Source organism: Diorhabda sublineata, chromosome 2, assembly GCF_026230105.1.
Source record: "Diorhabda sublineata isolate icDioSubl1.1 chromosome 2, icDioSubl1.1, whole genome shotgun sequence".
NCBI lineage: Eukaryota > Metazoa > Arthropoda > Insecta > Coleoptera > Chrysomelidae > Diorhabda > Diorhabda sublineata.
Genome location: NC_079475.1, coordinates 1,074,159 through 1,102,006, shown reverse-complemented (window position 1 = coordinate 1,102,006; position 27,848 = coordinate 1,074,159). Strand labels below are relative to the sequence as shown.

Sequence of the window (27,848 nt, the reverse complement as noted above, 5' to 3'; positions counted from 1 at the left end):
AATACTTACTGAGGTTTTTGACCTGCAATCAGAAGGATTAAATCTAGAATTAGAGCTGGTAATAGTTGAAATAGGATAGTGTTAATTTTATTATAAAGTCTACTTTTCGTTATAGTCCCTTCTGGATACCATAACATGAGATTGAATGGACAGTCATTATGTATAACGTCTTTGGCTGTGTCAAATATCTCCTCCCAACTAATTTGTAGATCCTTTTGCGGTATACAAAGGTTGTATATGTAATTTGGATTGCTAAAAATATTTAAACGTTAAATAAATGATAAAATCACAATTAGAAAGTAATTAAATCATCCTAGGATGAATAAATACTCAAAAGTTCAAACTTTAAAAACAAATTTTAATATTTAAACATGGAAATTGAAATGTTTGTTTAGATTTTGAAGGATATAACTTGAAGATACAATGTCTTCCCTGATAGTTAAAGCGACTCTTATAAGAAATGCAAAAGTTGTGAGCTGAAAACTTCACATTAAATGTAGGCCTTCCCTTCTATATCATCGTATTTTCAAATTTTCAACAAGCCTATACTTGTTCTGTAGTAATTAATCGAATTTAGATTCAAAAATCTTTTTTGTGATTTTAAAAACAAAGCAGAAAACTTGAAAAACATCAACTTTCTTTTGCCTTATCACTTGCTATCTATGAGTCGTCTTGTTCTACATCTTACGTCAGGATTTAATCCTGTGTTTGCATCAATAGTTGATGAAGACTAGCTTTCATACCATCTGGAAGGTAGTCGTCCTAGTAGTCGAGATGTATTTGGTTTTTCTTCCTTTGCAATCTTTGCCAATCTGCCATCTAACAGTCTATCCACGTGGTTTTTCCATTCCCTTCGCAGATTATTTCTCCTCCATCTCACTACATGTGGATGGATGTTGCATGTCTTTGTCAGATATATGTCTTCCCATGGTCCAAAAGAAGAACTTGATGTAGTCAGAAATGACAGAAAAAAATTAAGGGGCAACGATTCTTCAGAGCAAAATAAACCATGAAAATCTGAATTTTTACTGCATAGTACACCTCTTTTTGCTCAAAAATTTCCGTTAGAATTAGTTAAGGTTATGAATTTGATGATCAGAATTCCAGCCTCCTTTTTAATAATTAAGTATATTTGCTCTCCAAAGCTAAGATGTTGGAACGCTTTGCTTGGTGCTTGATTGAAATATATTCTTAGATGGAAAATGCATCAATCAACCAGAAAATGAATATCACATCATAAATCTATAGCAAGGAAATTTGATTCTTTTTGCAGAAGATATTCAGAAGGTTAAATTGATTCATTTCCAATTATTGAAGCAATATCCAGTGCAACTGTTGACACAAATTACTTCAGCATATATGTGAAGATATCAAACATGAATTTGCTGATACATTTGAGATAGTTGGAATTTGAACTGGATCACTAGAATTCCAATTGATCGATGTAAAAAGTAAATCTTTATAGAGTAATAGAGTAGAACATTTGTAGCTGGGAAAAACAAGTTAGAATAATTAGAGGTCCAAAAATGTATGTACGTAACGCTTCAGAAGTCGACACCTCTGAAAGAAATACCGCGAGACTTCAGGGATGCTTAAGTGAGGTGAAGAAGTTGACATTTGAAGTACTGACTATCTTTCAATCGACATATTCGTGCAAACAAGCATGAATACAATCAATAATAGATAAGAAGCCAAGCAACAAATGAAAATTCAGAGTCTGAAGTCAAATAAATCTAGTATTTAATCACGTGGACGGCTAAAGTTGAAAAAAAAGCATTTAAATGTATCAATTTTCAATGAACATAGTTATTAAGATAGAACTAAAACTTACTTTGTTGTTAGATGATACCAAGAAAACACCATAATCGCACTGACAGTACAATCGATTGGAGAGAAATTAGCATAACAAGAAGTGTCCATATAAACGGTTCTGATAACTCCTTTTCCTGCCCCTACGAACAAACCAGACGGGCCCTGCAGGTTATTAGTCCAACCGGGTACAGGATCTTTGAATGCAGGTATAACTAAAAATAAATTTACAATTGGGTGTTACTTTCTAAAATGACTTGATTTTTCTATTTATATCGTGTATAATTGTCGATAGCAATATTATACAGAGTGAGTTTTATGTATCGAAGTTAATAAAAAACGTTAATAATTTATATCCTAACCGAAATCCTATAACAAGATTTACTGTCAGTAAATTAGTAAAAATTTTTAACCAAGCTGGTTAATTGGAATATTTATTCAAAACAGGGCGAACTGTAAACGAATATTCAGATGTTTTTGTCCTGTTAGAAGACGATCCACACTTGAGTACTAGACAAATATCCAAGGAACTTGATATTTCTCAAACATCCGCAATGAAAATTTCACTTGATAATTAATTCCATCCACTTGAAATTCGATCAGTTATGTCTGATTTGTCAAATATACATGGAAAATAAGAAATAATAAGATAGAAGGTATATTCACAATGTATGTTTGATTTTTGTCTCTATTAGTACTGCAATGGCAGTTTCGAAAATGCTTGGCAGCTTCTATGAGGCAAGCAGAAGGAATATACGTCTATTTCACATCGCTGGTGCAGACGTGTAATTTAAAACGCTTCTTTCTGATGTGAACCTCAATTTAAAATTCCACCGCGTGTTGAATCAAGTGAAAAATCATCGGGAAAGTTTACAGACAAAATTTTATGAGAAATTCAGTCAAGAGAAGAGTGAACGATGTAGATTCTTGATGAATTGGTTCGCGTCATAGAAATTTCTCACTTTGGATACCCAAAATTCTTAATGAACAATGCGAAAAGCGCTTCAGTTTTAAAATGTAGACCATGATGATTTCCCCGGATAGTCACGGGGAATAAAACTCATGACACCCCTGAAACTTGTCTCCTCGCCGGATGTTAATCATAAGCAAATTTTGATAGCTCAAAAAGCCTATGTGCATTGTTTTATTAGACAGAAAAAGCTGATTGATTTATTACCAATGTGCCAAATAATCATTTGTCTACTGCGAAACCAATAAGAAAATGTCAATTTTTATATTTCTTTTGAAAAATTAATTAATCTTTGAACAGAAGAGACCTAAAATCAAGAACATTTGGAAGAATAAACATATATAAGAGGTCTAAGAACTTTTAAATGAAATTATTGATACTGTTAAAAATTGAGATTTTTGTTGATATTCACTAATTGCTATGCATTAATTTCAATCTGCTTTTCAACACTGTGAATAAAGAAAAGGAAATGCGTCAGGTCATGCTTTATGATCGTGATTTTCTCATAATAGACACTTACATTTGGCATTAATAATGTTCCACATGTAAACATAACCTTCTATTAGAAGAGCTTTTAACATAAAAACATTAAGTATGTCAAGTTAACTATAAATTTCGCTAACATTCTTTTAAAATAATTAGTATTGAAAATGAGGAGACAATCAAACATTTATTCAGAGATAATTACGATTACGTAAGATAACGTGTTTTCACACCGGAACAAGTGAATTCTTTTTTTTTTTAATTATATTACAGTAAAACAGTCTAACTGATTATATTGTGTCAAGCAAATTTCGTTCATTGAGTCATAGACCAACCGATCCTTTTCCATATAATCCAATAAGGTCAACTATTTGAAAAGAACTTCAATTCAGGTAGGTACTTCTGGGGGAACACCCTCGTATTTTATGAAGAAAATTAATTAAACATAAAAACTCTTGAAAAATAACTAAACAGTTAACATTTGAAGAAACTAATGTTACATCATAAATGAATTTTTTTGTGTTTTGAAATAGATTCAAAAATATTACGTTTTTTTGGAGTTGAACCAACTTCTTTGAATAAACTATCAATCTTTACGTATGTATCAAAGAAAAATTACAGAGAATTCTCATTTTTTAATATAATGTATGATTTCTGTCAGCGAACTTTCAAAAGAAAATACCAAAGAATAAGAGGAAAAAATTACCAATAACAGAAACGTAAAACTATTAGTGAATAATTCTTAAATGAATATGTTGAATATTTATTCAACTATTTAGGTTATGTTTCCAACCGTGGACGTTTATATAACCGAAGGATAGTTGAATAAACTTCATAAATTCACAGCTGATAAGCCAAGGTACTTCAGGTGATGAAGTATTCACTCTTTGTTCAGTGAATTGTCATCGTCGTCACTTCATGGTGATAGATCCAAATTGTATATCGGAACATTGAGTCAGCAAGCATCAATAAAACTTTGTAAATATAGATCAAATGGGCATCTTCTCGCCTATATCAATAATAAATTCGTAAGGATCGTCCGGTTCATCGGCCTCACTTATCGAATTGCTAGTAGCTTCCTCAGAGATCAACCAATCAAGTTCGCTATCAATGGACAAACCTTGAAATCAACTTTGGTGTTCTTCAGGTATTTATCCTAACCTACTCTCTTTATCCAGTACAGCAACAATCTATTCGACTAATATGCAAGCTCAATCTATAGTTTAGCCAAAACTGGTGTCGTTGTTCAAATCAGCGACAATAAACATTCTGTATCCAGCTAAGTCTTTGAATATTGTTCTCATATTTAGATCTCGACTACCAAGCATACCATGAGAATTTTCGACTCAATACAGAGCTTTCGACTTATCGGCAATCCAGAATTAATCTTGGTTTTCCAGCATAATTCTAGAGCAGTTGTTGGAAGACCTGTACGAGAGGATGACTCAACTCATTAATACCAGATAACCAGTCAATTTATATCAATCTTTTTCCTTTGGAGAAGTGTGAACTTATGAAATCAGCTACCAAGTCACGTCTTTCCCAAATACAATGACCTACAACAGCTCAAGATCAATAACCACAGACATTTCCAAACTTGTCCAGTGTAATTAAGTTTAATCCCCTTGTGTTAGCTTTCTACATAAAAAAGCTGTTCATTCACACAAATTTAGTTTGAAGGGGTTTATATGTTTGTGATCTGATGCACCTAGAGGTGCACGCTCGGTCACGTTGTATAGATCAGGATCTTTTGTTAAAAAACAGGTCTAAAAGTCTACCTCAAAGTGATATCAAAAGTATGATTTCAAATAGATTTACTCAATTTTCAATATCTCAGTTTGTAGTGAGAGCTCACAATCGATAGAATACTGTCAGGATGTTTGTATTCAAAATATCAAAATGCTTGTTTATCAACAGGCATGAAGATCAGTAATGGATTGGTTTAACCCTTTTTTTCTGAAATGAGATTTCCTTTTGTAATATACCCACTTACTTATAGCTGGTCTGCAAATTATAAGAGGAATTTTCCCAACTTTTTCATAAACTATAGCTTCTGAGAGTCCTTTTGAGAATGTATAAGTATTTGGAATATTTCCCAAAAGCCTGAAAAACAGGAAAAATATTAACTTTTTTATCGAAACACAAGTATATAAATGAGTACTCGTTTAGTCATTGATTTGTCTTTACATCACTCGAGATATCAATTTTTTACATCCTACTACTGAAATAAGAATCTTGATAACAGGGGCCTGTTTCACGAAAGTCACAAGTTACATATTCACTGGTGTAGATTTACAATTTTACCCTACACTTGTAACTTTTTGAGTTACAGGTGTTTCACGAACACAAAGCTACAAGTCTTGTAGTTACTAGTACAATTTAACAGATTCACCAGTCGATTTTCACATATTCACTATTCACTATTACACTTGTAACTTTTTTTCACACTTGTAACTTTAGAAGTTATAACTGTAACTCTGTGAAAAATAAGTTACAGTTGTGACTTTTCTCTACCCTTGTTAAAAACATTCCTGAAACGCCTGTACTTGTATAATTGTAGTTACAAGTGTAAAAAGTAACTGCAGTGAATATGTAACCTGTTACTTCGTGAAACAGGCCCCAGGTAGTACAATTAATGTGATATATAAAGTTTTTTCACATACGACGACTTATACAGAGAAAAAATCTTGTATTCCATTTTGCACACTGTTTATTTAGCTCGTATTTTACACGTATGCAGATAGATTGAACTCCAAAATGGAAAGTCTTACCGTGTCCAGGTATTCGGATACAGTATGCTGAATATGATCAGGTGTTTGTCTATGAAAATCTGAACACCTTTTCTATAAAACTGAACTGTTTGTATGTTACCCTAGCACTTATTAATTTTTTTTACGTCTTTCTGGTTCAACAATCAGCCCTTGTTGGAGGGGAAAAATTATCCTTGATAATTCTTCATTATTAAGACTGTCTTGTTTATTCACTGAATTGTTTGTTATTTTTGTTTCTCGGTATTGAATATCAAACTTTGTTCTTAACTCTTTTTTCAATAGAACTGAATCCATCTTACAATTAACTGGTATGAGTATTCTTTTTTACTCATATTTTTCCTAATTACCTAAAAAACTCTCTAGACCGATCTTGGGCGAAATCTATACTTCAATTCGTTAAAACTCATTTCAAAATTATGACGTTCTTGTTGAGTTTTCTACCATTATATCTTTTGGGTGTCGTCAGTGAAATTTTCCACAGGTCCCTATTGATTTGTGATAATAAGCAGCAGAAAAATTATGTTTCAGTTTTGATAGTTCTACAATATTCTAATGACTTCATTCTTATATATTCCGTTTCTTAGTCTGTTTTTATTCATTCTATTAAACCGTACTTTGATATGAGATTGTCGAAAACCTTTCCACAAATGTTTCTGCTTTCTTGTGACTCACTGATATCATGTGCGCAAATTTTCTTAGCTCACACAGTATCGTAATACAGTGACGATTTATTACATTACTCAATAAGTCGTGTGGGGTGGCACACAGATGGCGCTGCCATTGCCAAATCCATTGGATACTTATGAAGTATCAACTTCTGTGTGCAAAATTGCATGACTTTTCGAAGAGAGAGTAAAAAGTGATAGTCATTTAAGTAGCTACTTTTGTTATTTTAGATTCAAAATTGGATTGCTCCTTGATGTGTTGCCCTGACTCTGCTCCATTGAAAAGAGCCATTTTTTTAAGTTAAAATGTGATAATGGATGAAACATGGATCTTTCAGTTCACTTCAGAATCAAAACGATCAGCATCTGAATGGATTTCAGTCAGTGAATCACGTCTGAAGCATCCAAAGTTGCAACAATTAACAGGGAATGTTTTGGCTTTAGTATTTTGGGATGCGCTTGGAATATTGTTCATATTCTATTTCCAAAAGCTAGAGGAAATCATTGGTGAATACCACATAGAGTTTGTAGATTGTTTGAGTGCAAAATTCAAGGATAAACGGCCTAATACGTCCACTTTTTACCAAGACAATGCACCAATACACAAGTCGATAGTAACGATGGTTAAATTGAACAAACGACACTTCGAATTGCATTCTCATCCTTCGTATAGTCCAAATGTCCAAATCTGGCGCCTTGTGACTATTGGCTATAAGTTGATACTCGCTGGTAATAAATTAATTTCAAATGAAGAAGCAATTGCTAAAACTGAAGCCTATTTTGAGACAAAAGACAAATTCTTGAAGGTTGATGGATAAAATCGATATTTGGCAAAAAAATGTGTTTCTTTAGTTAATCATATGACTTATTGAGTGATATATCACTGTTTTTTTTTTCGACAAATTAACTTATCGTGTCTATATACACTATGTCGAATGGATTAACTGCAATATCCGTATGTGATCTTTCTTTATATCCTGCCTTAGCTTTGTTCACTTGAAACTCGTGATAATTTTTCACATATTCCTTCACTCCCTATCTGCTCTTATTTACTCCGATAATATATATATATATATATATATATATATATATATATATATATATATATATATATATATATATATATACTAATAACATTCCTAATAAACAATTACATTATTTTGAGGCAATTTTATGTTAAATTCGGACGATGAAATTTGTAATAAATATCGTTAGATTACGAAATTATGAATATTTATGGTTATTCACATATTGTGAATATTGAAGGAACTGAATCTAAAGTCATTTCTGTCAATGACTATATTTGATTATCAGCTCGTATCAAAAATATTTTAAGAATGGAAATAACGTATAATATACCGCTTGATATTATTAAGTTGTATACTATTCACCTTTTGGTTAAATCTTCATTTAGAATATCATCATTCAACCAATTAATACTGCTCAATACTTCATGTGGATCAGCTGGTGGAGGATATTCTTTCTCGTAAGTGATTCCATCAGTGTTATTTGGAAACGCGTATGCCGTGGAAACATGGACAAACAACTACGAGGAAAATAACAATTAAAAACAATTTCTTCCATACGATGATCAGAACATCTCTAATTATTTCACCAATAATGTTATTTTTATCACCTTCAGTTTTTTACATTCTTCAGCTAGTTCTAGCACGAATTTCGTTCCTCTTGTATTGACGGTCACGGCATATTTTAAGCTGTCGTCAAATCTGACTGTAGCAGCACTGTGAATGATAAAATCGGTTTCTTCAACTATATTTTGTCTATCAACTTCACTAACCCCTAGCATCGGTAGTGAAACATCTCCTCTGATCGGTATACATTTCTCAATTGCTTCTGGTTTTTTATTCAATAATTGATGGAATAACTGAAATTGAAAGTAACGGTTCGTTATTGAATCGAGCAGAAAATTATAACATTCAGCGAATTTTTTGTTAATTCGTTTCTTAATTTGAATGAATTGAAAATTTAGATCTATTAAACGATAAAAAACATGTTTTATGTAATAACTTTTTACACTAAAATAACTCCAGCTCAAAATAATTCCAGTCGCAGTTGGAATAGTTGAAATACGGGGACTATTCAAATAGTAGGTACGTTTCCTTTTTACTGAACTCATGTAGAATATAGTAACTTTACAGAGATTTTGAAATCAAAGTATCAACCAAACGAAATTAACAAAAAGTCAATAATAGCTACGAATAGTATAGAAATGGTGTGAAGACTTTAAAGGTTTTGAAGCTTATCAACATGCAATATTTATAGACAGCCAATGAATAAAGTGGAAGTGGTTATTTATGATGGTCTAGGTAGTATTTAACGCGGATCATGGTGGTATGAAATGATAGCTGCATCGACGTTATTCATTAGATTGAAGCCCTTTTGTCGCGTTCCAAAAACAACAACTTGACCATGAACATTAAAAAGAACAATTGTAGGCTATGACGACAGAATTCTTAAGTGTAGACAGGAAAATTTTCACCACAGCAACTTGAATAGTCAATTCCGATGTATTTTGGCCGTCTGAAACCAAATTCGAGTTACCACAGTCTCGAAATTGGGATGGGAAGAGCGTAGATATTGACATATACCAAAAATCGCTGCTTTTGCACATATTTCCTTGTTTTGCGAGAAAATTATGCGTCCGAGCGAAAAATTGAACCCAAACGAGTGGAAAATTGGATTTTCTTCAATTTTTCTATTAAAAATTTTATCGTACGTTACATAGTTAAGCCGCTAGAGGGTATGCAGAAAATTTTCAAACTTATTTCTTGCATTTTCTGCAAAACTTTGCTTTTCCGGGGAAAATAGTGAATAGCAAAGCTGTAGTATTCAAAATTCCCGACAACTTTTGTTAAAAACTTTTTTCCAAATAACGCATATTTTCTATACATCCCAGCGAAAAACTCAACCCAAAAGAGTTGTAGTTAATTGAATTTTCTCCAGCTTTTCCGCCCCTGGAACAATCGTAAAAGCTCAAAAAGAACTCGAATTAGTTGAGCAGCCGCCGTATATTCCAGAGTTGGTTTCTGTTGGTGAATACTGGCTGTATATAGAACTTTAACAACATCAATGAAAAAAACGTGTCAACTTTAATGAAGACTACACTACAATATATGAAAATTAATGATTTTTCAATATGAGTGAATAGGAAATGTACTAAATGCACATCAGACCCTTGCAGTATAAGTTTTGAATGGTAGTGGTCGTAGTGGTCTTAAAAATACGAAAAAATATTTAGATAATACATTTTATTCCGGATTCAGAAGATTGTGAAAAGCAGTAAAATCATTAATAGTGGAGCGTTTTTTTTCACACCTATACTCTATCAATGCTAATATTTCGAAAGAAATTTTCAAATAATTATTTATCACCAACAAATATTGTTGGAATTGATAGAATCAGCATCAATTATGTTTGAGTTCTACTAGTTCCGATAATCAAACGGAAACTTGATATCTTAGTAACTAACATATCAAGAGTTTTCAAATTTGAGAAAACACGTCAAATTTTTCTTAGAAAGTATTGATCTTTGGCTTCAAAATGGAGGTTAATTGAAAAAATAGATATTTGAGTTCTATTATGAATAAGAAAAATAATTATACCAAGAAACATTCCTCATTAACCTTGGATACTTACGGGATTGTTGAATAGATCCTTGATGCGTTCAGTAGGACTCTTTCCTTTTTTGCTCCTTATTAGAATATAGATTTTCTTGACTTCAGTTAATCTTAATAATTTTTCTATGAGAGATTTCCCAACTAATCCCGTAGCACCAGTTAGAAAAATTACACTACCATTGAAAATTTGAGCAATTCTATCTATCTCTTCAGTCATATTTTCTGTGTTCTGAAAATGAAGGAAGTAAAATTTGGATCAACCAAATGAATAATAAAGAAAAGTTATTTCTTTTTAATAAAAACAATATATTGTTATTTTCAATGACACAGAAGAATGTAACTTCCTCTTCACTGGACTAAAAGCGCATCCGAATTAATATTTCTCAGAACTTATTGAATCGAATTGACACTTCTTAGACAATATTGAAGCGGTTTGAGCGTTGATTTATAACTGTAGATGGAACTTCTATTCACCTATACTATCGAAATGGAAAATCAGTCATGACAGTGAATTGTAAAGGACGAAATTGCTCAGGAAAAGGCAAAGTCTCATTGGACAAAAAGGTAATGGCGACCGGTTTTTAGGATAGTCATTAGATTCTACTTACTTTGAAATGAAAGCGCAATCGAATTGACACTTCTTAGACCGTATTGAAGCGGTTTAAGCGTCGATTTTCAACTGTTGATGAAGCTTCTATTCACCACTGTATACTATTGAAATGGAAAACCAGTCAAGAAATTGCTCAGAAAATGGCAAAATCTCATCACACAAAACAAGAAAATGTTGACCGTTTTTCAAGATAGTTATCAGATTGTGTTTATCGATTATCTTTTGATAAATTTAAGGGTCAAATTGTGAAAAAGCGAACAGATTTGAAGAAAATTAATGTGCTTTTCATCTTTATCTTCGAATTGGTTAACATCTCTAAGCACTAAGAAAATTGGTATAAGCAAAGGCCTATTTTGTGGAGAGAGACATCATTTATAATTAGGTAACATCGGAAACTTTCCAAAGAATCCTCATTCAAATCCTGTGAAGTGTTTTTCTAGACAAGGGTTGAAATTACGTCAAAAAGTCATCACATAGTTCAATTTTCAGAAATTATGTCCAAACGAATTAGTGATACATTGGACTAGATGACTGAAAATTAGGTCATAGGTATTGTAAATGAGTTATCAACAGTCCGCCCTCTACCATCTAATTACTTACTTTTTTATGCACTAATCCAAAATTATTAGACACTTCAATTCAAATGAACGCAACTAAGATCATTATTACGAAACGAACGAATAACAACATTATAATTCGAAACGTAAAAAGGTGTCATTTCAATTTTTACTTGATTTAGGTCAACAAAGGGTAATCGTATTCAATTTTTATAGAGGAGTCGTTGATTCTCATTCCATTATTTGTATGGAAATGATTTCCGTTGTGGTTGATACTAATACGTTAAGACAGAATATTTTTCGTCATTGTTTTTTATTTTAACATTTTCACTTTTTTGTTATCAAGCTCGGAATATATTTTACTGCACGAAGGTTAATTCCCTATCTAACAAAGAAACAAAACCAATTGTTTCCATGATTACTATTCCATAATTCCATACTATACAATCGAGACTACACATGGATCTAAAGAACCAAAGTACAAACGCTCCTTATCCTATAAAAGACATTTTTTCAAGTCTGGGAACAAAAAATAATCTGAGAGAGTAAATCTCTATATACTATACTTTAAATAGAACAATTGGAGCTTGAGTAATCAACAAAAAGATACAGAATAGAGCAGTTGCAGATTAGATGAAATAGCTGAAGAAAATATGAGAGAAAACGAAGAAATTATAAGAACTTGAAAAGGAGCCGATAGAAACAAGAATATTTGTAAAGGCACGGAGAGATAAAAAGGAAGAAAAGCACAAAGTCTAATAAGAAAAGCAACAGAAGTAAAAAGGTATAAGAAAAGAAAGAAACGTAAATTTGGCTATAACAATAAGCAGATGAAGAAGGAAATGGATAAAATACTTTGACTCCCGAAAGAGCATAAAAGGTTTAAGTGAATAAAAAGAAGAATATAGCCAATTCCACAGAAGTGTTAAGGTCCTACACAAATTTATTTGTCTCTATTTCATCAAGTCTCTCTTCTATTTTGGTTCTGTATATTCCTGGAACACTTTTTTTTGATAACTTTATACTTTTTACTTTTTTGATATTGTCCAGTTAATCCCAGGTATTGGTTCCTTTGCTAGCAGATAAGAGGTTCAGCTACGATTTGAAATATACCAATCCAAGGTGTAAAGACGTCAAATTTGTACTTTTTTATCAAGTTCCGCCTTTTTGGTCGTAAATACGATAATATAATTATAAGCAAAATGGTTTTCAACAATAGCATCAATTAACAAGTTTTTAATAGTCATCAAAAAAGCCGCTTCAGATTTATTGATGTATATAATGATCTTCGTGGCCAAATCACTTAACATTTGCTGTTTAATTATATTCATTATTTGTAATTGAAGGTCATAAAATAATGGTAAATAAAGTTCAACTTCCAAAATACATTATTCGCATTAATTATCGATAAATCTCGGCTGTAACTGATGTTATTTTATTTTAACAATTTGAATTTAGGAGAATTGTTACAAGTATGATATACTATGACCTGTGTAGGCCATAGGGGTACTATGAGTTGAACGAAATATCGAATCAAAACTAAAAAGAAGTCCCAAGGATAAAGCAGACAGAAATAGGGGATGACGAACGATTTGGAAACACTATTCTCCAACTGGATCCAAAATGGTCTAGATTCAGAGAGTAGTGGACGAGACGAGCTACTATATAATGATAATGATGATAACGATGATGATAAATCATTAGTCTAGATGTAGATGGTGATAATAATTATCACCAGTAGCAGTGCTGAAGCTCGTTATATTGTATTCATTCTTACTTGAAAGACTATGAAAAGTATAGAAGACTTTCCACACAAGACAAAATTAGTAAGTTTCACTAGTTTACGTATTCTCAGTACACCCGATGAGAAATCAAAGTTCATTTACACTTAAGAGCGTTGAGATCAAATAATATATAAAATAATCAATTTGGTTTTAAACAATGGCGGTTTGTAGGGTAGTATTGAAATCAATTTCAGTTCAATTTCCACTTTTGATTGAAATTTTTTGTCTTATATTTATTTTTAATAACTATTTGGATTTATTGAGAGTCAAGTTAACGAAGAGGTATTTTAAGTATATTTCTAAAACAGGAACATAGAGATTGATCTAAAAATGCTCTGATCAATCTTCTTCATCGTACGTTGTGACTTAGTCTTATGTTGGCATCAATGGTTGATGAAGACTAGCTTTCATACCATCTTGTAGGTGATGGGGATTTATTCGGTTTCTCTTCCTTTACAATTTTTGCCAATCTGTCATCTGATATACTGATATTCTATGCTCTGATCTGTATTCTGCCTATGACTGCGCTAGGTAGCTCAGTGCTTTCATAGCCGGTCCCAAGCCCGGATAAAAGAGGCCTTCGACCTGCTTGGGCAAAAATTGAACCTAGAACCAATGGCATACCCTCAAAGTTAACCAAATCCAATGATAACAACCTATAGGGAACAAGGACTAAACGCAAATGGAAGCCGATTTTACTCCGAGTGAGATGTTGGAATGTAACAACATTCAGTAACAAGGATCAAGAAATTATTCTTGAAATGAAAAGACTTGAATCCGGAGACCAAAGGAAACAGTAAATATGGGGAGTAAATACTAATATATAGCGGCAAGGATAAAAATGAGAGAGCAGCATCAAGAGCAGGCCTACTGCTATATCGTACACTGAAATGAAAGACATGTAACCGAAAACTTAAGTTGACGATACAACCAAAGATGTACCTAATTCAACCATTAAGCAAATTTAGTGCAAACATAATTTAGAACAAACTGCGTAAAAAAATAAAATGGATATTATGGAATCATGTTGTGTACAGAATCAAACACTCTGAAAACCTAGGAAGCATTCTTCAAGCAGAAATCTATGCAATCAGTTCAACCTAAAGAAGAATTATCGCAAACAGGAGGTCATCATCCTGTTTGATAGTCAAGAAGTCATCAGAGACCTAAGCTCCAATATCATAAAATGCAAACTCGTTTAGGATGGCATAAGCAAGAAAAATAAAGATCTCAGGACACACCGGAGTGGAGCTGATAAGTTTGTTATAGCGGGGACAGACAAGCCCTTCATGGGACCTGAATCCTTCTGTAGTATCAGCTACAAAACAATGCAGGGAGCACTAGAAAAAAAGGTGGATGGGAATAAAACTAATTATTGGGATAACAGACAGATTATATCTTCTGAATGTATCTACATAAGTAAGAACAATCTACGAATAATAATAGAAGTTCCATCGGGGTACTGTCACCTGATTGGCTGCTAGATTTAGCAGATAATGAAGATTCTGTTGCACAAATGACAAAACCTCTATTCATATTCTCTTGAATACACTATGGAACTTGAGAGCACTACACCTACACATAATATAGTTATAAGCTCAAGATGGATAAGAAATATAATTCATGCTAGTGATGAACACGTTTTCGTAACAAATATATTGCGTTTAGGTACAAAAATATTCCAAAATCATGTTAATTGCCACCAAGATAAGACCATGGCATTATTTGAAATGATCAGCTCCTACCAAACATTCCATAGTCACAACACAGGTCAGTTTACAGAACTACTATGACCAAAGAAAAAATGTTTGTCTATGCTTCATAGACTACGAAAAAGCTTTTGATAAAGTTCAACATCACAAACTCATGCAGCTCCTCAAAAAATTGGATTTGAACGAAAAAGACATTCGTTGTATCGAAAATCTGTGTTGGCACCAAAAAGCGCAAGTCAAAGTAAATCATGGTCTAACTGAGCAAGTTCGGATTCGCAGAGGAGTACGTCAAGGTTGTATATTGTCGCCGCTCCTGTTTAATATATACTCTGAAGCAATCTCTCGAGAGTCACTTGACGATAGAGACATTGGGATCAAAGTCAAAGGAGTCTGGGTCAACAACATACGTTACGCCGATGACACAGTGCTGATTACAGATAATATATATGACCTACAATAACTAATTAATATAGTAGGCGGACATAGCCAAAACATGGGATTAAACATTAACATCGAAAAAACTAAACTCATTATTATCACTAGGGAAGCGAATACGTTTAGAAAATCTAGAGTAACATATAATGGAAAACCTATAGAAGCGGGTAGAAAAATTTAAATATCTAGGAACATGGCTCTATGAAGAATGGTCGTCGGACGGTGAAATAAAATGCCGAATAGAACAAGCTCGAAGTACATTCATAAAATTTAAAAATGTATTTACATGTACCGATTTTGATCTTGATCTTAGACTGAGACTTGTGCGGTGCTACGTTTGGTCAGTGCTTCTTTACGGGATGGAGGGTTGGACCCTTAAGGTAAAAAACATCAACAAATTAGAGACATTCGAAATGTGGCTATATCGTAGAATCCTGCAGATACCATGGACTGCCAAAGTGAGTGATGAGGATATTCTCAGGAGTATCAATAAAGACTCTTTAACATCGTGAAGAAACGAAAGATTGCATACCTTGGCCATATAATACGAGGACATAAATATCAATTCCTTCAGCTGATAGTCGAGGGCAAGACTGAAGGTAAGAGAGGATTGGGACGGAAGAGGATGTCATGATTGCGGAACGTGAGGCAGTGGACGGTTATACAAGACATTCAGATATTGATCCATACCGCTAGAGATAGAGAAGCCATGAAAAATGTGGTCGCGAACATCTATTAATGGATATATGTACATTAAAAGAAGAAAGAAGGTAAAGGTAAAGGATAACTTGAGTCCAGTTTAGTCTATGTTATTATTTTTGTCGTATCTGAGCAATAACAGCATGTCCATATTTTTTTATGTCACGAGATATCTTAAGAGATGTGTGATTGGTGAGAATTTTGTTTGAAACGTCTATTAGGCTGTGTCGCCCAAATTGAAAAGAAAAATTTATTCCGCATGGATAATTCTTAAATATTCTGATATCTTATAACTGTTACATTCCATACAGCAAATCAACGGATGCGAGAGATCCAACATCAAGAACGTTGGTCTGTGAATGTGAGGAAGATATTTAACTTGTTAACAACATGATTATAATCCGACACATTATTTCATATTCGCATAATATTTAAAATGCATTTTCCAATATACCTTACAATAAAATCGTACAACATTTTGAGGTTATCTTGTTAATTTATTCCTTTATTCTAACTTTCAAACAATATTGTCCAGTCTATTAAAATTTACTTTGAAAATAATCCGGTATTTTTGTATTTGGTATACTAAATATCAGGAACAAATCTTTGAAGATACTAAAATATTAGTACAAAATCCAAATAAATAATTGATGTAAATCTAGTAGGCTGCTATCATTTACGATTATAAATAACCTCATAAGAAGTAATCTAGATGAGTCAAATTGGGGGATCTAGCCGGCCATTTGATCGTTGCACGTCTTCGAATCCACCTATTGAGGAAAACCTCATTTAAATGCGGTGGAGTTCATTCTTATTGGCTATTAATAGATCTATAATAATCTCATTTGGATGATTAACACCAGGAGAAAGTATTTGCAATGTAGGCACCAACAATTTAATCAAAAAACCTTACCATTAACAGTGCCTTCAAAAAAATAAGTTTATTGCTAATGATACTAGCCTAAAATGTTCACTTTTTTAGGATATTAAGTGTGGGCCTCATACAGCCAGTGAGGATTTTCTTCAATATCTACAGTTTGTTTGTTAACCGTTTTAATGAAACGTCGCTTCATCAATTCTAAAAATTTTTATCTTCTAACAGGATCATCTTCGTTTAACTTCTGAATCAACTGAACTTTGGAAAGGTGGTATTTTCCTTTATATGTAAATCTCTCAAAATAGATGATTGGCTTACTGATTTAAAAGTTAGGAGAGCAGAAAAAATTAATAAAATAACCTCTGAGGTCATATAAAATGTACGAGAATTTCATATTCGCCTCGGTAATTGTCGAGAAGTGAATGGTGGTCATTTTGAACATTGTAAAGTACATTAGAAAATACATTCTACGTAAAATTTTGTGATAGAGATATTATTAAAATTTTAATTCTTAAAAATTAATTTCCTTGGTTATAATTGCACCAAATTCAAAAAAACTTCATATTACTAAATATAGGACTAAAATCCCTTTCCAACTAGGCTCCACACGAACCTCTTTGTTTTTAAAGATTTTAAAAGGGGGTGCTCCACTTTCTGGTTGAATCATTCTAATAATCCTTTTTAATAATTTTATTTTCAATATCAAATTAATATTGATTCCTCCTGCGTATGAACCATGACAAAAATTCAACTCTAGTATATTTTAATGTTTACTTAATTTTAAAACAAACCTACAATCATCAAGCTACAATTATTCTTTTAATTTTCTAATATCTATTTAGGCCAGGGCATTTACGAAATGACGTGACAAAATTAATAGTAGAAAAAAACAACGTCGTCGTGTTCTAGGGGTTAAATGAAAGTTATGTGCATATATTGCGTTATTTTTTGGAACAATAAATACAACAAAAAATCGGTACAAATTTTGTTTTTTGCGTTTTGCGCTGAACCTATGCAAGACTCGGTTTTGTTACTATGGACAATATTGTAGAAAATTGAAAAATCTACAAAATGAGCTTATATAAATTAAATTCCGATAATTTGATGCTTAGATAATTTAACCGAAAGGAGAACATAATTTCTTAAATTGTTCAAAATTTGTTTAATTTTCTTATTTACTGAAAACTGAGATATCGATGTACTTAACCAATGCTCTATAATGGGCCCTGTGGCCCATGGCCCAAAAATATTTTTATAAACTACATACAACAAAAGGAATACTTTCAAATGTTTTGTATGAAACCTAAAAATGCGTTCAAGTAAAGCAGTAAATACGAAATATTTCCTCATAAAATTAAGTATTTTCACCTAGAATATAAAGTATTTCATGCTAGTATGAATAACTGTTTATTTAGTCAATAAATAAGTCTTACAAGAAACTGCAAAATTCATAGAAGGGAAAATTGTGGGAAGATTATTAATTTTATCAAAAAACTAATGTGACAGCTAATTTTAGCTTAACGAGTTAGCCTAGTTATAAAAAAAGACCAAAATCGGCCCCATAGTTCCTGAGATAATTAATATTTGATTTGAAGTCTGTCGGAGCATTTTTGAGCGCGCCGTTTTTGCTTGGTTTTCAGAGAATAAAAAACATTTATATTTAAAATCAAACAAATTATTAACAACTAAAAAATTAAAAATTTTCTCCTTTCGGTTAAATTATCTAAGCAACAAATTATCGAAATTCAATTCATAAAAGCTTATTTTATATATATTGCCCATAGTAACAAAGCCAAGTCTTGCATAGGTTCCGCGCAAAACGCAAAAAACGAAATGTTTATCAATTTTTTGGTGTTTTTATTGTTCAAAAAAATAATGCATAGAAAAAAAATGTTGAATTATGCACATAACTTTTATTCAACCCCTAGAACACGATGGCATTATTTTTTTTTCTACTATTAATTTTGTCACTAAAAGCCTTTTTTTCGTAAGTGCCCTGGCCTAATTATATATTTTATACTCAATTTACTGTCTTATTAATTATTAATTAATTCGTTTTATATTAGTTTTCTTTTATAAAAATTGAGGTACACCAACTAGTTATCTTATTTGCTTTTCTTTAACAAAGTTAATCAAAACTTTCTAAACTTTTTTAAATATAACAACATAGTTTGTTCAGTTCCTGTACAATTCTCTAATTTTTCTGAATATTATAGATACGCATCGATCAAATTATCACACTGAATCTCAAATAAGAAAAAATCTTTTGGGATATAATCAAAAAACTTATTTTACGAAAATAATAATGAACGACTTACATATTATATGTGTACACTATTGAAATCCAAGAATGTAGTTACTATCTAGCACATTAATATAGTTCTGTTTGTATACTATCAGAGATTGTAAAACATTTTAAAGTGTTTGATCGAATACTTATTATGAAACATTATTTAAGCGTGATAGAAATGGAGGATGCAAATACAAGGCCACGTGGTTATTTGCTCATAGTCTGCTTGTTTTTCTGTAGAAATCCATGGAAGCTTTCAAGTATGACAAAAATATTGAGCTTTTCCCACTCATTTATAAATTACTAAATATGCAAAAAACTAGTGTCCAAAAAATACGAGGTCTGCAAATTAAGTTTCAGGAACTTAACATCAAAAAATATTAAATTAATAAAATTTCGGATAAAATTCACAACTACGAAGAAGTAGATTAGTTAAGCACGCTTAAAATTTTTCTTGTCGCTGGGGCAATGTTAGGACTATATAGTCAGTGTTTTATCGTTGAAATATCTTTTTATTTTTGGCGCAATTAATGAGGAATAAGCAGTTACGTTTGTCGTGACATCAAGCTTGCCTTAGCGAATTCAAAGGGCATCGGAAAAATCCCTGTTTTCCACCGCTCCAGAATAATTTCATATACATGTCTAGTCACAGTTTCATGACATTATATCTATAGAAAAACTGTTTAATAGAAACATTTCCTTTAGTATTAAACTCTGATGGTAACATTGTTGGTTAATAGGAACATTGAAAAAGGGTCTCTGCAATAACTTTTTAGTTTTTACGTTAAGAAGTTTCACGGTAAAAGAAATTACTTACGACAATACTCTGGTGGTTGATAATTAGAGGAGTAGGTGTTTGGAATTACAAGAAAAAAATAATTTTTGAATAAAAGAAAAAGACAAGGGAATCGAGTGACTGTTAATTTCTCAATAAACTTCTTCAATTTCTTATTTCTTAGACCTTTCAATTAATGCATGTAAATGTTCTTGATTTTAGGTCTCTTCTGTTTTAAAATCAGATTTTTTTTTGATAATTTTCAACAGAAAGATAAATTTTGACTTTTCTTCAAGTCTTCATCAAAATATTTTAACAAAGACTTGAAGAAAAGTCGAAACGTCAAAATTTATCTTTGACAACAAAATTAACGTTTTGACTTAGAAATAGTTCTTTCTTCTTAGAAATATTGATAAAGACTTTTTTATCAATCTTTCAAACATTATTTAAAAAAAACTTATTTTAAAACAGAAGAGACCTAAAATCAAGACTTTTTTTATCGATCTTTCAAAAATTATTAAAAAAAACTTATTTCAAAACAGAAGATACCTAAAATCAAGAACATTTAGAAGCATTAATTTTTTAATATATTGAGTGAAAAACAGTTAAGATGTAAAATGTAATACGATTCATAATAAATGATGGAAATGCAATATTGAAAAACACCCTTTCTCAAATGTCTCATTTCTTAGACCTTTTGATACATCAATGCTTCTAAATTTTCTTGATTTTAAGTCTCTTCTGTTTCAAAATAAGTTTTTTTTAAAGATTGATGAAAAATTGACGTTTTGACTAAACTTCGGTTTTCATTAAAATATTGATAAAGACTTTTTTTATGAATCTTTCAGAAATTATCGAAAAAAAACTTATTTTATAACAGAAGAGACCTGAAATCAAGAACATTAAGAGGCATGAATTGTTTAATATATTGAGTGAAAAACACCCTTTCTCAAATCTCTTATTTCTTAGACCTTTTATATTCGTTATGTTCCTAGATCATCTTGATTCTAAGTCTCTCCTGTTTAAAATTGGGTTTTTTCATAATTATTGAAAGACAGATGAAAATTTGACATATGCTACTTCCAGTCTTCATCTACCTATCTTTTCTTGTCACTCACTTTTTTGGAGCTAATTTAGCACCCATGATTCGCTAACCTTATCTAATCTAACCTAACCGAACATAACCTAATCAATTACATGACATATAAAATGAATATATTGAAAAACAAGTAGAAACTGAGGAAGATAAGAGACCAGAAGATATATAGATATTGACTAGACGAAAAAGGAGAATAAATACAAAATGTCATAGCAAAAGGAGAGAAAGACGTCATAAGTAGAAAGTGCAAGTCGAATTCATCAATGAAAATATTAGAGTCAAATAAGACAGGGACAACATTGAAATGATGGTTGATAGATCAGACTGCTGATAAGGAAAAGAGTATAACTAGAAACTGGAATGAAAACGAAAATAGAAATCGGAATAGAAATAAAAAGGAAAAACCACTTAGATGGGATATAACAAAAAAATTAGAAGTATAAAGTAGAAAATGAAATAAATAAGGAGACGAGTGAAGAAAAAATTGATAAGAGACAAAAAACATCATAGAAACATGAAACACAAAATTTTCAACAGGTCAAGAGGAAAAACTAACAAAAGAAATGGAAACACCAAATTTGGAGTATCTGAGCTAACAGAAAGAAAGTAGAGAATACACTCTTTCAAAGCAAGAAGATTAATAAAATATGGAGAGAAGTTGAAAGAAATATTTGGAAAAAGTGAGCAGTTACAAATAAAACATATATCAAAGAATAGTGGAAGAAGGAATTAATACATCTATAAAAAAAAGTTACAAAAATTTGAACAAATTTTAGGAATATAATAATAAATTATGAAGAAAAAATATGTGAACAAAAAGAAAAATCAGCGCTCAATATCAGAGAATGAATTAGAGGAGACGCAATTTTAATAAATAATGAATGGATAAAATATTTAACAACTAAATATCAAGAACAAAGAACTTTGGTGAAAGGATTAGTCAAAAAATGAAGAATATAAACTGTCTTGGTGAGAATTCGAGAAGATGACTAATGCCTGCAAGAAAAATCAAAAGCTATTGTTTGAACGCCTTGGAACCTCGAAAGAGTAATAAAAACAAACTTAAAAGCATAAAATATCTAAAAAGGGACATGGTAAAAAATAAAAATATTTTAGACTTGGAAGGAAACGAAGCGAAAGTGAAAACGAAGGTATTAAAGAACAAGAAAAAGTAGCAAAGTGATAGTCACAAGGAATAGAACAAACAAAGATTCAGAGCAAACAATTAGATAAACTGGAGAAATCGTAGAGATACATCCGTGATATGTAGATCTGGAAAAATCATTCGACAGATGCAATAGATATGACATATGGACAACCCTAGAATACAGAGGAACGAAAAGAAAACTGATAAATTCATCAATAGCTGTATATAAACAAAAAAAAATTGTATAAAAGAATTAATAGAAAAACGTAATTCACAAATCAAGAATAGAAAAATGACACAAAGTACAAAATGACATAAGAAATGAAAGTCTACAGAATTACGATAAAATTAGTGATTATTCACGCGGTGCAAACTATGAGACACACAAATTTGGGTGAAGAACAACTAAGGATGTATGAAAAGATTAGGAAAATTGATGGACAGTTTGAAGCTGGATATGAGGACTTATTATCTATGAATATATTAGAAACTGAGGCTATATTGGTCACAATTGAATTAAACAGATTACGATGCTAGATATATTGAAAAAACTGGAAACGTCTAGGAAAAGTATAGAGAGACAGGATATTGTCGGAAAAACCAAAACATGGGTGTGAAGATTATATATGAAAGGATTTGGAAAATTGAAGGACAGTTTGAAACTAGATATGATCTGTGAATATATTAGAAACTAAGGCTTTATTGGTTACAATTGAATTAAACAGATTATGATACTAGAATTGGAAACGTCTAGGAAAAGTAAAAAGAGACAAGATATTGTGGAAAAACCAAAACATAAATGCGAAGATTAGATTTTTCAAGATTTCTAGGATATATGCATGGTAGAAAGAAATGGAAAACGTAGTCGATGCTAAATAAAAACAAGTTGTGGCTTTATATACAAATATGTTATTTATGAGCTTCCTTTACCAAAATATTACCTGACGTAAATAACAATGATATACACATTTAAGTATGCATTATTCTCGTAATATTGAATATAATCTGTTCCTACAATACAAAAACTTTCCGTCTTTTATTTCTGAAGGTTAAGTTTTATTACACAAAATAAATCATTTAAAAAAAACTCATATAGTCAATCGAATTGGATAATAATTCTCAGTATACGACTAAAGGACTGAAAAAAAATTAATTACTATTTCAAAATGCATAGTTATATTAATTATCCCAAACTTTTAAAACAATCACAATATTTTTTTCGTTATTTCATACTCATATCAAGAAATGATTCCCGTTTATAGTTAAATTCAGACCATATTTCAAATACATTTGGTAACAGAAGTTTCTAATAAACCATGATTTTCTTGAATTTCCAAACTTGCTTTTGTAGGTAGTTTTTATCGCATTGATTTTTACACCAGTTCAAATTGAGGAGATTGAAGTGGAAGACTCGTCTTGGAATAGATAACTTTCTGGATCAAATCCGTCACTTACTAGAGCCACTTTGAGTCTTTTGACTAATTCGATCTTCTCACTGGACGTTTCCAACTCATGATTCTCCAGTTCGGCAATCAGTTCCATCACTTTCAGATCATTTAGACTCTTGGCAATGTTTATGTCACTATCTATTAACATTACCTCAAACCTGACACCAATTTGACGTTTTTCGTATAAATTTGCATTGTCTCTTAAGTTCTTGATTCATTTAAACACTATACACTACACTAATTTATAATAATTCACTTATAAAAATCACTTAAATAATTTCTGGGATTACTTTTACTAATTTCTTCTTTTCACAACGACTAATTATTCAAAACTAACCAACTGCATCTCATAAACTTCATTCATATACCACAAATAGAATTGTACAAAGTTCTATAACAAAAATAAACACAAGAAATAATTAAATAGACTTTCCTAAAAACTGAGAGAAATACTGTAATAAACCGCCTTCTATAATAAAAATCTTATCAAAGGTGCTTCCTCCAATTATGAGAAATAGATTAAAGGCGCCTCGTGAATTTACCGAATGTTAAAATTGTAGCCGGACAAGGCCGGCATAAGAAGTAGTTAGTGGTTTTGTGTGATGCAAAATATAGTTTACGCTAAAAATTACCTAAATGATTTTTGTGTACTAGCGCTTGACATCTTGTATTCACTCAAATATAGTTGTATAAGTTTTCGTGAATAGATTTTGAATTGTGTGGTCACAAAATTTACGACTACCCCCAACCCCTTGTCACACAATGTCACACTCCGTCGACCCCCACCACCCTTTAACATGTGACGTAATTTATGGATGACCCCTTGGTTTGCACAGGAAAATCAAAATATCTTGAGAACTAATAGTTTTAGGTATAGGGAATGTTTGAAAAAAAAAGTTTGTTGATAATACTTTTCAATACTCACATAAAATACATTTGAAAAAACCGAGAAAATAATGTATTAGAATTTTGATCCACCCTATACGGTGTTTCGTTCAAAATAATGTAACTTTGAAATACAGCTTACATCTTAAAAATTGATTTTCTCAGTTATTATTGCACCAAATTGAAAAAACTTTATATTGCTGAACAAAAGACTAAGATCCCTTTCGAACAAGGTACCACGCGACCCCCTTTCTCATTTAAAATTTTCGAGGGGGTGTTTCTAATTCAGAGGTACTGTAAATTGTCAATTTGAGAATACAAATCAACCTGTTCAAGTTACAGTATCTTTGTAAGTTTCAATTTAACAAAATTCCATATTTTCATTATCTTTTTCCCTGCTCCACTTTTGATATTATTATTGGTATGAAAAAAAAATGGTTTATTCTTACTAAATATGTTAATTTGATCTACTTTTATATTAATAAAAGTCTATTACATACCAATTAATGAAAACTATCGCTCATTTCTCTTCTAGGTATTGTTATATAAGTAGCGTTCTAATGTAACCTTGGGTAAATTCACTTTCGACATTTAATATAATACTTTGATCTATTTTGTGTACAAAAATTTTGTCCGTCATTTCAACACGCTAATTAGTTTGAATAATTTCAGTTGATTTTGTGATTTGAGACTCACGGTCATTCAACACAACAAAATTGGATTATACTATTTTCAATTTTCCGTTTTTTTATTAATATTAAACGTTTTTTTTTTTTATTTTTGAAAAATAACGTTTGACAAAAAATTGTTTGAATCTAATTATTATCTAACAATTTATCATATGTATAATTGCAATTGTAATCAAACTTCATTACGTCACAATTAGAAATGTCTCTATTTACGAGGGTTGTTTGAAAATATCACGAGCTCAAACTGAAAATGTCAACAATTATCAAAATAAATTGGGAATGAGTCTTATTTGAAATTAAGCCATTTTACACTTCTAGTTTCTGTTTGACATTTGTATAACTAAAACAGTCTTTGTGAGAATTTTACGAAAAAATTAGACTAAATTGAGTATCGAGCAGTTTTCAGTTGAAAAATAAACCAGTGGTTCTCGCTCGTTAAGCCGAAAATTGATACTATCTTATAACTCTTACTTTTAATTTGATATAATGCTAAATATTCTCTAATTGAATCAATTAATTGCTCATTTTGCTCATGGATACAATGTACTGGTATATTTATGAAGCGAGTCACTTTTTATATTCACAAGTTTGTGACCGACAACAAATTTTATTTCCATCCACAAATACTCCACTAACCAAATATCACAGGATTTGGTATTTAGTTCTAAAATTTGCTAGACGGGAAATGATTCGATTCCAATCCTTGTTTTGCAGAAATGAGAAGACAATATTCTAAAAAAATCTCTTATAAATAGTTCCAGAGATGGATTCAACATACTGATATGTCTATGAGGCATGTCACTTCTTATATTCACAAGTTTGTGACAGACAACAAATTTTATTTCCATCCACAAATACTCCACTAACCAAATATCACAGGATTTGGTATTTAGTTCTAAAATTTGCTAGACGGGAAATGATTCGATTCCAATCCTTGTTTTGCAGAAAAGAGAAGACAATATTCTAAAAAAATCTCTTATAAATAGTTCCAGAGATGGATTCAACATACTGATATGTCTATGAGGCATGTCACTTCTTATATTCACAAGTTTGTGACAGACAACAAATTTTATTTCCATCCACAAATACTCCACTAACCAAATATCACAAGATTTGGTTTTTAGTTCCGAAATTTGCTAAACGAAAAATGATTTGTTCCCAATCCACAGTTTATAGAAGCTACTAGACAATATTCTGATAAACATCTCTTATAAAAGATTCCAAAGATGGATTCAACGTACTGGCATGTCTATGAAGCGAGTCACTTTTTATATTCACAAGTTTGTGACAGATACAAAATTTCATTTCTTTCCACAAATACTCCACTGACCAAATATCACAAGATTTGGTTTTTAGTTTCTAAATTTGCTAAACGAGAAATGATTTGTTCCCAATCCACAGTTTATAGAAGCTACTAGACAATATTCTGATAAACATCTCTTATAAAAGATTCCAAAGATGGATTCAACGTACTGGTATGTCTATGAAGCGAGTCACTTTTTATATTCACAAGTTTGTGACAGATAACAAATTTTATTTCTTTCCGCAAATACTCCACTAACCAAATATCAAAATATTTGGTTCTTAGTTCCGAAATTTGCTAAACGAGAAATGATTTGTTCCCAATTCACAGTTTACAGAAGCTACTAGACAATATCCTAAAAAAATCTCTTATAAATGGTTAAAGAATTGATTCAATGTATGCTATAATGAATACATTTATAGCTAAAAGTAGTACTCTGAATGGAGAGTCATTAATTCAAGTTACATCCCTCTGTTTGTGAAAATAATTCGTCAAAAACGATTCAAAATGAAGCTTATCTTACCTTATTGATCTAAGATATCAGTTGAAATCACTGCTTCACGATATATATTCCTATCACTCAAACAAACCACATAAACTATTCTGCATAGTACCCACTCATATTTAACTATTCTAGTTTACCTTGTAAAATTAAAAGACAATTGATGACCATGGGCTGCATTTTGATTAAAACATCTAAATTTTTTAGCTAATATCTAACAGACAATCACTGATTAAAATAACATTACCGCACTTTGTTATCAACTATTGATACACCCACATCCTTTGATTTACAAGGTTACACATAATAATGTTGACCAGAGGATAATGACCTGTTACAGATTTCTTTCATAGACGAGTTAGATTCTTAAGATAAAATCAACTTGCATTAACTAATTAATTTGTAAAAAATAAATTGCCAGCGAGAAATTTCCTTCAATATGTATCCGTGCTGTTGTTGTCTATTTTTTAAATAGAGAAAGTGAAAAATTACTGTTTGATAAAACCCAGTGGTTTCCATTTTATTTCATAGTCGTAGCAACTTAAATATTGAATTGGTATCGTTTAAAAATATAAAAACAACTACAGAATCTGATAATACCACAATAAACTGTGATTTTACACGTATTTCACAAGTATGTTCAGTAAAATTCGTTATTTTCGTAAAAGCTTTCAATTTTTTATGAGATAGTGCCCATAAG

General features: G+C 31.2%; 1 protein-coding gene across 3 annotated transcripts in view; it reads right to left on the bottom strand.

The window, feature by feature from the left end:
* LOC130453242 (putative fatty acyl-CoA reductase CG5065) overlaps positions 1-27,569 on the bottom strand; it is a 33,052-nt gene extending 5,483 nt beyond the window's left edge. The window contains exons 1-7 of one of the 3 annotated variants that reach the window (XM_056792870.1): positions 27,170-27,569; positions 10,356-10,565; positions 8,335-8,583; positions 8,090-8,244; positions 5,256-5,365; positions 1,832-2,024; positions 10-252 (exon numbers count right to left, since the gene is read on the bottom strand). In XM_056792870.1, the coding sequence (XP_056648848.1) occupies positions 10-252; positions 1,832-2,024; positions 5,256-5,365; positions 8,090-8,244; positions 8,335-8,583; positions 10,356-10,553 (1,148 nt within the window). In that variant the 5' untranslated portion in view covers positions 10,554-10,565; positions 27,170-27,569. Of the gene's footprint in view, positions 1-9; positions 253-1,831; positions 2,025-5,255; positions 5,366-8,089; positions 8,245-8,334; positions 8,584-10,355; positions 10,566-11,546; positions 11,671-19,328; positions 19,520-27,169 lie in introns of those variants that run through there. The other 2 variants (XM_056792869.1, XM_056792868.1) reach the window with 2 other exon arrangements.
* Positions 27,570-27,848: the final 279 nt, after the last annotated feature.